This window comes from Telmatherina bonti, assembly GCF_933228915.1.
Source record: "Telmatherina bonti genome assembly, chromosome: 6".
Taxonomy (NCBI): Eukaryota; Metazoa; Chordata; class Actinopteri; order Atheriniformes; family Telmatherinidae; genus Telmatherina; species Telmatherina bonti.
In genome coordinates, this window is record NC_136624.1 from 859,029 (window position 1) to 872,691 (window position 13,663).

Consider the following 13,663-nt stretch of genomic DNA (forward strand, 5'->3'; position numbering starts at 1 on the left):
TAAAACTTGAAAAGATTAAGTTCTCCCAGCGGGGAAATATCAAAGCATTCTATGAACTCTGGAATCCATATTTATCTGCTTTAAACCAAACTACAGTTTGAGAATTGTTAGGCAAATGTATTATGTGAGATTGTATTTTATTTTACTGTGTGTGTGTGTGTGTGTGTGTGTGTGTGTGCGGATGTGTGTGTGTGTTTTCTTTATATATGTACACATTTTTTTTTGTTTTTTTGTTTTGTTCTGTTTTGTTTGTTTATTTGTTTTTTAATTATGTTATCTACCATGTCCATAATTGTGATTGCTAAAATGAGAAGAAAAAAAAAAAAAATATGGCGGCAACATCACCGATCAGCACATCAAGGACATTAATTCAGCACAAGTCACATCTTACATGTTGAGAAGCTGACCAGTGATGTCCGACAACAGAAGTCACATTAAACGGGTAAGAACATCATCCTTCATAGACAAAGACTGAACAAAGTGGATGTTTTTATAAAATGATTTCTGATTATTGTCAGTATATATCTGGAATGACACGTGGTAATGGTGCTCAGGTCGGAGGATAGCTGCGTTGGTTGCGTGTCTAAAGAGAAGAGGATGCTGCTGCGTTTTACCCTTGCACTGACTTGCTTGGCATTTGCACAGAAATCAAACTGTATTAATTTGATTTGATATACTTTACCTTTTTTAAAAGACTGCTGGTTTATTTTTTATAAATGCAGGCTACTCTGTTTGTTACCCAGCGTTATGCTCATTCCATTTTGTTGTTTTTTTTTTTAATTCGGAAAAATAAAAATTACATTAAAAAAATCGGATTTCTTTATTGCATTGTTTTAATTTAATCAATGCAATGAAACACAATTCATTAACATTGTAATGAAGTTAAACATGAGTAGTCATGTGGTGTGTCATTCTCTACAGGATGCGCAGCGGGGAAAATAAACATTTTATTATTAAGGCTCATTATGTATTTAGTCATTTGGATAGGAGGCTTATATAGCTAATATAGATACATAAAGCATGTGTTGCCTTCATGATAAGGTTTATATAAGGCTTTTAATTTTTTGCGCCTCCAGACATGTTTTTTGTTTTTTTGGTCCAGTATGGCTCTTTCAACATTTCTGGTTGCCGACCCCTGGTCTATAACGATCACCATGTTCCAGCATAAGAGTGTCCATATATACACCTGGCATCAGGACTCCCTGGGCCGCATTTCGATGATTGATTTTGTAGTCGTATCGTCGGACCTGCGGCCACATGCCTTGGACACTCGGGTGAAGAAGGGGGCGGAGCTGTCAACTGATCACCACCTGGTAGTGAGTTGGCTCAGATGGTGGGGGAGGAAGCCGGTCAGAGCTGGCAGGCCCAAACGTGTTGTGAGGGTCTGCTGGGAACGTCTGGCTGAGTCCCCTGTCAGAGCGAGCTTCAACTCCCACCTTCAGCACAGCTTCAACCATGTCCCGAGTGAGGCGGGGGACATTGAGTCTGAATGGGCTGTGTTCCGTGTCTCTATTGCTGAGGCGGCCAGCCGGAGCTGTGGCTGTAAGGTAGTTGGTGCCTGTCGTGGCGGTAATCCCAGGACTCGTTGGTGGACACCAGCAGTGAGGGATGCGGACAAGCTGAAGAAAGAGTCCTATCGGGCCTTCTTGGCCTGTGGGACTCTGGAGGCAGCTGATGGGTACCGGCGGGCTAAGCGGCATGCGGCTTCGGCTGTTGCCGAGGCAAAAACTCGGGCATGGGAGGAGTTCGGCAAGGCCATGGAGAGAGACTTCCGGACGGCTTCGAGGCGATTCTGGTCCACCATCCAGCGGCTCAGGAGGGGGAAGCAGTGCTCCATCAATACTGTGTACAGTGGAGGTGGGGAGCTGCTGACCTCAACTCGTGACGTTGTGGGTCGGTGGAGGGAATACTTCAAAGACCTCCTCAATCCTACCAACACGTCTTCCGATGAGGAAGCAGAGCTGGGGGACTCAGGGGTGGACTCTGGATGCTGTGGGGCTGTCCTGGCTGACACGCCTCAACCGCATCATGTGGGCATCAAGGACGGTGCCTCTGGACTGGCAGATTGGGGTGGTGGTCCCCCTTTTTGAGATGGGGGAATTTCTAGGCGCAGCGAAGGTGTTGAGGGGATCTGGTTTGGTGGCCTCAATTTTTGGTCTCTGCTTTTTGTGGATCTCCAGCTCTCACTTGAGCGATTCAAAGCCAAGTGTGAAGCCGGTGGGATGAGAACAGCACCTCCAAATCTGAGACCATGGTCCTCAGCCGGAATAGGGTGGATTGCCCTCTCCGGGTCGGGAGTCAAGTCCTGCCTCAAGTGGAGGAGTATAAATATCTCAGGGTCTTGTTCATGATTGAGGGAAGGATGAGAGGATTGGCTCCTTTGAGAGGAGCCAATTGAGGTGGTTTGGGCATCTGGGGCCTCATTTATGAAGCTGTCGCACACACAAAACCCGGCGTACACCAATTATAGTCAACTTTAGGGGTTTATCAAAACACGACTTGGTGGTAAAAGATCCCTACCTCCACGCCAACTCTGACCCTGGCGTAACCACAAAATATGGAAAAACGGGAAATGGTGACACCAATGGTAGAAAATAAAACCAAATAAATGGTGTGAAGTTTAAGACATTTGTTCAAAATCAAATTAAAACTTTTACACAGAATGTTGGACATAAACAAGATCTGCAAAAAAAAACAAAAAACAAACAATGACACCATTCCACCAGTGCTGCCTTTACTGCTAGTAGTTCTCGATTACCGATGTCATAGTTCCGTTCTGTGGGAGATAGGATTTTTGAAAAGAAAGCACAGGGATGAACCTTGGAGTCGTCGGGAAACCTTTGGGACAGGACAGCGCCAACCCCATAGTCTGATGCGTCCACTTCAACAATGAATTGTGCCTGGGGGTCTGGCATGCGAAGCACAGGAGCAGAGCAAAAACGCTGTTTGAGAGGAGAATGCAGATTCCGCTTTATCTGTCCACCTGTAGGGCACCTTAGCGGAGGTTAGCTGATGGAGTGGAGAAGCAATGGCACTGTAATTCTTAATGAACCGCTGGTAAAAATTGGCAAACCCTAAAAAACGTTGCAACTGCTTACGGTTTTCTGGGGCAGGCCACTCTCTGACGGCAGAGACCTTTGAAGGATCCATCCTGTAACTGCCAGCGGAGATCATCAGCCCCAGGAAGGTCACAGTAGCGCAGTGAAACTCATACTTTTCAGCCTTTACGTAGAGCTGGTTCTGGAGAAGTCGCTGTAACACAGTTCTTACATGAAAAATGTGCTCCTCCATGGTTTGTGAAAAGATCAAAATGTCATCCAGGTAAATAAAGACAAACTTGTTCAACATATCCCTCAGCACGTCGTTTACAAAGGCCTGAAACACTGCAGGGGCATTAGTCAACCCGAATGGCATGACCAGATATTCATAATGGCCTGTGGGAGTGTTAAATGCGGTTTTCCATTCGTCTCCTTCTCGAATGCGTACCAAGTGATAGACGTTACGGAGATCCAGTTTGGTGAAGATGGTGGCCCCTTGTAGTAGTTCTAGCGCTGAGGACATAAGTGGTAGGGGATAACGATTCCTTACTGTGATTTCATTCAAACCCCTGTAATCAATGCAAGGGCGAAGAGAACCATCCTTCTTTTCCACAAAAAAGAAACCTGCCACGGCTGGAGATGAAGATGGGCGAATCAGTCCTGCGGAAAGTGACTCTGAAATATATTTCTCCATGGCCTCCTTCTCTGGGGCTGACAATGAGTACAATTTACCCCGAGGTGGTGAAGAACCCGGAAGGAGATCAATTGCACAATCGTATGTGCGATGAGGTGGTAAAGATGAAGCCCGTACCTTATTGAACACCTCCTTCAGGTCATGATACTGGGGAGGTACCTTAGAGAGACTTGGGTAGACACTTTCCGACTGTGAAGGGGACATTTCTTGTGTCCCAGGGGAGGAACGTAAACTAGTCAAACAGTTCACCCCCCAGTTAATTACTCTGCCCTCCCGCCAATCTATGTGTGGGTTTTGACGCTGCAGCCAGGAAATACCAAATATGACTGGAATACGTTGTGATGAAATCAGATAAAAGCTGATTACCTCTTGATGATCGTTAACCGCTACCTGGACCGGTTCAGTTCTTGAGGTTACTTGGTGCAACAGGTGGTAATCTAGGGCTCGGACCCGTATGGGCTTTCCCAGAGAAGAGACCCTTAGACCCAGTTGTTCGGCCAACTCCTTATCCATGAACTCTGTCCGACCCGGAGTCAATGAAAACGGACAGCAAATGTTCTTGGGAAGCAGTGGTTAATCTTATGTGGAACAACGGGCGAGAGACGGAGGAATCAGACAGAGTTCGGCTCAGCAGGGTCCTCCCCTTCCCTGCTGAGCCTGATCTTTTGCTGGACAGATACGCACAAAGTGTCCTGGCTGACCACAATATAAACAGAGTCGGTTGGTCATCCTCCGCTCCCTCTCTGCTGGAGATAGTCTAGAGCAGCCAATCTGCATGGGTTCCACGGACTCGGGATTAACCGGTTCAGCTGGAGGATTAGCAGTAGAGAGGTGATTGAATGCTTTGACCGGTGATTTGTATCGTCTTACCCTGTAGTCCCGAGCACTCTCTCTCCGCCTCTCTCTTAGCCGCTGGTCTATACGGGCAGCCACATCCATGAGAGAACAAAGGTCAGAAGGGGGTTCTCTGGCTGCGAGCTCATCCTTTATTCTCTCTGATAGTCCTTGGTAGAAGGCGTCAAATAATGCAGAGGCATTCCACTTGCTATCTGCAGCAATGGTGCGAAAATCAATGATATAGTCTGTAACTGACCTGCCGGACAGAGAGGGAAAACAGGTTTCTTGAAGCCTCATATTCGGGTCTCCTTGGATCAAAGACCTGCCGCAGTTCCTCGGAAAACCTTTTATAAGAAGAGCAGATAGAAGATCCCCTTTTCCATTCGGCTGTCCTCCACAGCCGAGCTCTCCTGGTGAGCAACGAAATCAGGTAAGCAACCTTTGACCTTTCAGAGGGAAAGGATGAGGGTTGAAGTTCAAATTGTAAAGAGCATTGAACCAGAAAAGCCCGACACTGACCTGGCTCCCCTCCAAACCTTTCTGGAGGACTCATCCGGGGTTCCTGTTCAGGCAATGCTGTCTGAGAGGCTGAAGCAGAGGGAGAGGGGTCTGCAGGATCAAAACCAGACAGGTTAGCTAGTCTTTCTGCCATAGACTTAACACTAGAGACCAGTTCACTCAATCCAGCTTCTTGTTGCCTCTACCCTGGCACGCCAATCCTGAGGTTCTGTTGGGTCCATGGTGGGGGCAAGAGGAAAAACTCTGGGCGGGCAGGTTCTCAGGAGAAGGGGAAACAGGGCAGGAATACCGGGGTAATCTAGTGTTCTCAGAAGGCTGGAAGCGAGCAGACACAATCTGACGATCTGGCAACAACAATCCTGAGCCCGCTGCTTAAATAGAAGGAGGCCCAGGTGGAGATCATCAGCTCATCAGCACAGGATGGTGCCTTCAGGGACGACTGGGAAAAATCATGACACAATGCTCCTTTAATACCCAATTGCCACACCCTCACCTGCCTCCAATTAACTTGCGGGTCTGAGACTCTTCTACAACACAGATCAACTCAGCTTTATTTATATAGCACTTTTTAAGCATTTAAAGTGCGACTTGAACTGCTTTACAGATCTACAAAAAAACAAAACAAAAAAAAAAACCACAATCATATTAGAATTAAAACTGAAGAGATTAAAAAATGAACAACACCAATTAAAGTAAACCTGAAGTAGTACTGAAATGTAACAGTAATGCAAACAAATAAAAAAACATGGACATAAAAAACAAAAAATGTGCCAATTTTAGTTTTTAAATCCCAGACCTAAATGAAGAGCTGGTTCCCCAGGAGAAAAACTGATAACTAAAGGTCGTGCCTCCCATTCTGGTCTCAGGAATTCTGATCATTTATGTTGAAGAACAATCTGTAATTATGTTATACAGTGGATTTCACAGGAATCAGAGAAATGTAAAATTTCTCAAGATTATTTTTTCTGTTTAGAAAATGTCACAATTTTTTGTTGAGCTGAGGTTTGTAGAATGAGTCCAATATCTCAGTCCGCTAATGTGAAGACAACCTAAACAACAGCAGAAAGAAAGAAAAAGTCTGGACTTAATCGACAAAAAGTTGTTAACTGGCTTTAGTTTTTCATATTTGCTGTTTTTTTTTCATATTTCCTTAAACATGAATTGAACTCTGGTTTCATTCTCATGGAAACAGGAAGGATTTTCTGTCTGCAGCTTAAACAAAAGTGATCCTCCAAAATTGGTTTTACATCATACATACATCATTAATATGTATATTTAATGCCTAGAGGCAGAAGAAATGTGTGTTTCTGTGGAGATGAAACAATTTCCAAAGCCTTTTCAGTCTCTCAGAATTTACTTTTAGGCACTCTGAACAGGTTCTTCCATCCCTGTTGATTGACTAACATATCTAAAAGCATCTTAACAAAACTTGATAGTAATACTATGGGCTACTACTTTAATACTAAAAGTTATAGACCAAATTATGTCTCCTAAGTGTTTCCTTTTCTATTGGCCTGAAAAAAAACAAGATTGTAAAGATAATATATGTTTAATAAATGCATATTTTTGCTAAATACTTAATAAACTTATGAAAAATCGTCTGACTTTAATGAAATAAAATGCTGTTGTTGTATCAGTCTGGACAACCTGATTGTGTGAGGCCGTGAACATGTGGAGTTGTGTGTCACTGTGCCATCTAGTGGAACAATAGTGCGGTACAAAGTTTTATTTACACCAAATATAACAAGTTATACAGTAAACAAAACATGACGTGATTGGTTGAAGGACAGAAAGGGTATTGCACAGGTAGTTCAACTATCACCGAACAGTCTGAAGCAAAGAAATGAGGCTTCAAACCACAAATATCTGGAACATCACAACCTGAGGTAAGACAATCAGGAAGGATTCTCACTGCACGGCACATGTTGCTCAAAAGACGGACGTGTCATATTGCTACTAGAATAAAATGGGAAGAACCAGCCTGGAAGTCTGACAGGATCCATCTCTTCCTCTACACAGCAGTTTAGTAAGAACCTAAACACACACATGCTGTCATTAATTATTCTGTTTCCTTTGATAGTTGCAGTGTATTACTTAATAAATATCTAGACTTAAACCACAGAGGAGATACCACAGCATTTCACATGTCATGTGTGATGGTGTCAACTGCTAATTCTGCTCCTGCATTTACTTAACCAAACATTAAACTCTTCCTTTAGGTAAACGATCATAAATAATATACAGATATTGCAGTTATGTTAATAGATTAAATGAAAAACTTTTGTGGACTTCATGCAATGCAGAAAAGCTAACCATAAAGAGAAATGCAGACATGGAATATAAACATAATAAAAACAGGTCTCCCACATATTTTATATTTTGTCTACAATACTAGACATGATGGCTACAAAATATTTCCTTTTCCACGTATGCACTACAACGTACAATGCAGAAGAATTGCGCATCGACAATTTAACTTGGAGAGACAGAGCCTGCTTCTCCATAGTGCACATGCCAGTAATGTCCAGCAGGGGGCAGTGCTACCTAGCGCATCAAACAAACTAGCTAGTGTGTGCTAGCTAGCTCCATCAGTCTCTGTTTTCAAGGCTTCCTAAATATTGCACTACAGTCTGATTCAGGAGGGATGTGCAGACAGGAGGAGGTGGAATCACCAATCAGCATCCATAATCTGGTGTCACTCAAGACAGATTACAAATACTCTTCCTCTTTGACATACAGGATCTCATGGGCTGAGCTGGGAACCTGAAATGAAGAACACAGGCAATCAAAGGCTGCATTGTTTTTCCCAGTGGAGTAATATTGATACTTTAACTAAATGAAAACAAAAATATAATCCCCATCAACTCATCATATAGAAGTAATCCAACCATAAGATGATCTAAGTTCTTTCCTCTTAAGATCCTATTAGAGGTTTCCATAGAAACAGCAATGTGACATGAGGTCCAGACACCAGCTGGTGGCGGTAATGTGCCGCTACAACATTGTTTGCATCTGCCTGACATGACCAACACACTCTTCAGAAGCTCCCACCATTTCTACAGTTGTCCTTGTCATCTTCATTTTCGTGTCTGCTTGTTCTTTTTACTGTTAGCTAAGCTGCTCAACACTGCAGTTTCTGGTGGTAGTGCTCTGCTTGTTGCCTAGAGCAACGGATCCACAAGGTCCTTGAAAACGGATATAATTACTCACGTATAAGACGCAGAACATCGACCAAAGTGTCCGTCTATCTTCTGGGTTTAGCATGAATGGGCTTTAGGAACGTAGTGGAACGAAGTGGAAGCTGCGAAGGTCTGGAAACCTCTGCACCAACAAGAGGTTTCCAGGAGCAGAGGTTCAGCTCTAAAACCTCTGCTCCTTAACAATTAAATATAGTGAAGGAATTTAACTGTAAAACCAACAAATGATAAAGAAATTCTGACTTGTTACAACTTCTTTTCCTTTATACAGTACATTACAGAGGCAACAGTTGACCTCAACGTCTCATTTTCTTTTATTTTTTCAATCAATTTCAATTGGTAAATCGGTAAATATTTATGTTTGGAAGGAAATGTAACCTTGGGGGTTATAATGTCTGATCTTATAACCTCCCCAGTGTAGTAATCTGTAACAAACAGCGTCACATACAGAGGTATTTTCTTTTCTGTATGTATGGACCAATATTCATTTTGCTGCCATCATTTATCTAAACGACATGACTTTATTCTTTTTTATTTTTTTAATAGATTTTATTATAAAAAAAAAAAAGAAAAAAAAAAAGATTTTAATAGAATTTATTATCCCCTCCCCGAGCCGTCACCTTATCGTGGTGGAGGGGTTTGTGCGTCCCGAAGATCCTAGCAGCTATGTCGGGGGCTTTATGGCCCTGGTAGGGTCACCCATGGCAAACAGGTGTCTAGGGGAGGGACCAGACCAAACACGGCTCATCGACCTCTATGATGACGACCAACCTGGGCATGAATGATCCCTTGCCCGGACGCGGGTTACCGGGACCCCCCTCTGGAGCCAGGCCTGGAGGTGGGGTACGAGAGCGAGCATCTGGTGGCCGGGTCTTTGCCCATGGGGCCCGGTTGGGCTCAGCCCAAAAGGGTTACATGGGCCCCACCTCCCGTGGGCTCACCATCTGCGGGAGGAGCTGTAGGGGTCGGGTGCAATGTGAGCTGGGCGGCAGCAAGGGGCGGGGACCCTGGCGGTCCGATCCCCGGCTGCAGAAACTGGCTCTAGGGACGTGGAACGTCACCTCTCTGGTGGGGAAGGAGCCTGAGCTTGTGCGCGAGGTTGAGCGGTTCCGACTAGATATAGTTGGACTCACCTCGACGCATGGCTTGGGCTCTGGAACCAGAACCCTCGAGAGGGGCTGGACCTTCTTCCACTCTGGAGTTGCTCATGGTGAGAGGCGCCGAGCAGGTGTGGGCATTCTCATCAGCCCCCAGCTTGGTGCCTGCACGTTGGGGTTTACCCCGGTGGATGAAAGGGTAGTTTCCCTCCGCCTCCGGGTGGGGGGACGGGTCCTGACTGTTGTCTGTGCTTATGCACCGAACAGCAGTTCAGAGTACCCACCCTTTCTGGAGTCCTTGGAGGGAGTGCTGGAGGGTGCTCCTTCTGGGGACTCCATTGTTCTGCTGGGGGACTTCAATGCTCACGTGGGCAATGCCAGTGAGACCTGGAGGGGAGTGATTGGGAGGCATGGTCCCCCCCCTCTGAACCCAAATGGTGTTTTGTTATTGGACTTCTGTGCTCGTCATGGATTGTCTATAACGATCACCATGTTCCAGCATAAGAGTGTCCATATGTACACCTGGCATCAGGATTCCCTGGGCCGCAGTTCAATGATCGACTTTGTAGTTGTATCGTCGGACCTGCGGCCACATGCCTTGGACACTCGGGTGAAGAGGGGGGCGGAGCTTCAACTGATCACCACCTGGTGGTGAGTTGGCTCAGATGGTGGGGGAGGAAGCCGGTCAGAGCTGGCAGGCCCAAACGTGTTGTGAGGGTCTGCTGGGAACGTCTGGCTGAGTCCCCTGTCAGAGTGAGCTTCAACTCCCACCTTCAGCAGAGCTTCGAACATGTCCCGGGTGAGGCGGGGGACATTGAGTCTGAATGGGCTGTGTTCTGTACCTCTATTGTTGAGGCGGCCAGCCGGAGCTGTGGCTGTAAGGTCGTTGGTGCCTGTCGTGGCGGTAATCCCAGGACTCGTTGGTGGACACCAGCAGTGAGGGATGCCGTCAAGCTGAAGAAGGAGTCCTATCGGGCCTTCTTGGCCTGTGGGACTCTGGAGGCAGCTGATGGATACCGACAGCCTAAGCGGCATGCGGCTTCGGCTGTCGCCAAGGCAAAAACTCGGGCATGGGAGGAGTTCGGCGAGGCCATGGAGAAAGACTTCCGGACGGCTTCGAGGAGATTCTGGTCCACCATCCGGCGGCTCAGGAGGGGGAAGCAGTGCTCCATCAACACTGTGTACAGTGGAGATGGGGAGCTGCTGACCTCAACTCGGGACGTTGTGGGTCGATGGATGGAATACTTCGAAGACCTCCTCAATCCTACCAACACGTCTTCCGATGAGGAAGCAGAGCTGGTGGACTCAGGGGTGGACTCTCCTATCTCTGGGGCTGAAGTCGCTGAGGTGGTCAAAAAGCTCCTTGGTGGCAAGGCCCCGGGGGTGGATGAGATCCGCCCGGAGTTCCTTAAGGCTCTGGATGCTGTGGGGCTGTCCTGGCTGACACGCCTCTGCAGCATTGCGTGGACATCGGGTGCAGTACCACTGGACTGGCAGACTGGGGTGGTGGTCCCCCTTTTTAAGAAGGGGGACCGGAGGGTGTGTTCCAATTACAGGGGAATCAAACTCCTCAGCCTCCCTGGTAAGGTCTATTCAGGGGTCCTGGAGAGGAGGGTCCGCCGGATAGTCGAATCCCTGATAGAGGAGGAGCAGTGTGGTTTTCTCCTCTTTGGGGTCCTGGAGGGGGCATGGGAGTTTGCCCAACCAGTCTACATGTGCTTTGTGGACCTGGAGAAGGCATTCGACCGTGTCCCCCGGGGGCTCCTGTGGGGGGGTACTCCGGGAGTATGGGGTACCGGACCCCCTTGTACGAGCTGTCCGGTCCCTGTACGACAGGTGTCAGAGCTTGGTCTGCATTGCCGGTAGTAAGTCGGATTCGTTTCCAGTGAGGGTTGGACTCCGCCAAGGCTGCCCTTTATCACCGATTCTGTTCATAACTTATATGGACAGAATTTCTAGGTGCAGCCGAGGTGTTGAGGGGATCCGACTTGGTGGCCTCAGGATTGGGTCCCTGCTTTTTGCAGATGACGTGATCCTGTTGGCTTCATCTGGTCGTGATCTCCAGCTCTTGCTTGAGCGATTCGCGGCCGAGTGTGAAGCGGCTGGGATGAGAATCAGCACCTCCAAATCTGAGACCATGGTCCTCAGCCAGAATAGGGTGGATTTCCCTCTCCGGGTCGGGAGTGAGGTCCTGCCTCAAGTGGAGGAGTTTAAATATCTCGGGGTCTTGTTCACGAGTGAGGGAAGGATGGAGCGCGAGATCAACAGACGGATCGGTGCGGCGTCTGCAGTAATGCGGACTCTGCGCCGGTCTGTCGTGGTGAAGAAGGAGCTGAGCCAGAAGGCGAAGCTCTCGATTTACCAGTCGATCTACGTTCCTACCAGATCTCGTATACAGGCGGCTGAAATGGGTTTCCTCCGCAGGGTGGCCGGGCTCGCCCTTAGAGATAGGGTGAGGAGCTCGGTCATCCGGGAGGAGATCAGAGTAGAGCCGCTGCTCCTTCGCATCGAGAGGAACCAGTTGAGGTGGCTCGGGCATCTGGTCAGGATGCCTCCTGGACCTCCCTGGTGAGGTCTTCCAGGCACGTCCCTCTGGGAGGAGACCCCGGGGAAGACCCAGGACACACTGGAGGGATTATATCTCTCGGCTGGCCTGGGAACGCCTCGGGATCCCCCCCGCAGAGTTTCCCGTTTTTATGGGACTAAAAACAGGAGGTTGTAGAGGAGGAGAAGGAGGTTGTAGGGGAGGAGGTGCAGGTTGTAGAGGAGGAACTGCAGGTTGTAGAGGAGGAGCTGCAGGTTGTAGAGGAGGAGGTGCAGGTTGTAGAGGAGGAGTTGCAGGCTGTAGAGGAGGAGGTGCAGGGGGTGCAGGTTGTAAAGGAGGAGGTGGAGGTTGTAGAGGAGGAGGTGCAGGTTGTAGAGAAGGAGGTGCAGGTTGTAGAGGAGGAACTGCAGGTTGTAGAGAAGGAGGTGCAGGTTGTAGAGGAGGAACTGCAGGTTGTAGAGGAGGAACTGCAGGTTGTAGAGGAGGAGTTGCAGGCTGTAGAGGAGGAGGTCTAGGTTGTAGAGGAGGAGCAGGACGTTGAAGAGGAGGAGGTGCAGGTTGTAGAGGAGGAGCTGCAGGTTGTAGAGGAGGAGGTGCAGGTTGTAGAGGAGGAGTTGCAGGCTGTAGAGGAGGAGGTGCAGGGGGTGCAGGTTGTAAAGGAGGAGGTGGAGGTTGTAGAGGAGGAGCTGCAGGTTGTAAAGGAGGAGGTGCAGGTTGTAGAGGAGGAGCAGGAGGTTGTAGAGGAGGAGGTGCAGGTTGTAGAGGAGGAGGTCTAGGTTGTAGAGGAGGAGCAGGAGGTTGTAGAGGAGGAGCAGGAGGTTGTAGAGGAGGAGCTGCAGGTTGTAGAGGAGGAGGTCTAGTTTGTAGAGGAGGAGCAGGAGGTTGTAGAGGAGGAGCAGGACGTTGTAGAGGAGGAGGTGCAGGTTGTAGAGGAGGAGCTGCAGGTTGTAGAGGAGGAGGTCTAGGTTGTAGAGGAGGAGCTGCAGGTTGTAGAGGAGGAGGTGCAGGTTGTAGAGGAGGAGCTGCAGGTTGTAGAGGAGGAGCTGCAGGTTGTAGAGGAGGAGGTGCAGGTTGTAGAGGAGGAGGTCTAGGTTGTAGAGGAGGAGCTGCAGGTTGTAGAGGAGGAGCAGGAGGTTGTAGAGGAGGAGGTGCAGGTTGTAGAGGAGGAGGTGCAGGTTGTAGAGGAGGAGCTGCAGGTTGTAGAGGAGGAGCAGGAGGCTGTAGAGGAGGAGGTGCAGGTTGTAGAGGAGGAGGTGCAGGTTGTAGAGGAGGAGCTGCAGGTTGTAGAGGAGGAGCTGCAGGTTGTAGAGGAGGAGCAGGAGGTTGTAGAGGAGGAGGTGCAGGTTGTAGAGGAGGAGGTCTAGGTTGTAGAGGAGGAGCAGGACGTTGTAGAGGAGGAGGTGCAGGTTGTAGAGGAGGAGCAGGAGGTTGTAGAGGAGGAGGTGCAGGTTGTAGAGGAGGAGCTGCAGGTTGTAGAGGAGGAGGTCTAGGTTGTAGAGGAGGAGCAGGACGTTGTAGAGGAGGAGCAGGACGTTGTAGAGGAGGAGGTCTAGTTTGTAGAGGAGGAGCAGGACGTTGTAGAGGAGGAGGTGCAGGTTGTAGAGAAGGAGGTGCAGGTTGTAGAGGAGGAGCTGCAGGTTGTAGAGGAGGAGGTCTAGGTTGTAGAGGAGGAGCAGGAGGTTGTAGAGGAGGAGGTGCAGGTTGTAGAGGAGGAGGTCTAGGTTGTAGAGGAGGAG

General features: G+C 48.3%; 2 protein-coding genes across 2 annotated transcripts in view; both read right to left on the reverse strand.

The window, feature by feature from the left end:
• Nucleotides 1-13,663, reverse strand: part of LOC306757709 (uncharacterized protein) — a gene marked incomplete at its 3' end in the record, with an annotated part of 493,032 nt that overhangs the window by 267,870 nt on the left and 211,499 nt on the right. The window lies entirely within an intron of this gene.
• Nucleotides 7,798-13,663, reverse strand: part of klhdc8a (kelch domain containing 8A) — a gene marked incomplete at both ends in the record, with an annotated part of 102,300 nt that continues 96,434 nt past the window's right edge. Inside the window, one exon of the mRNA XM_079242438.1 lies at nt 7,798-7,851. Coding sequence (XP_079098564.1) covers nt 7,798-7,851 — 54 coding nt within the window. The remainder of the gene's footprint in view (nt 7,852-13,663) is intronic.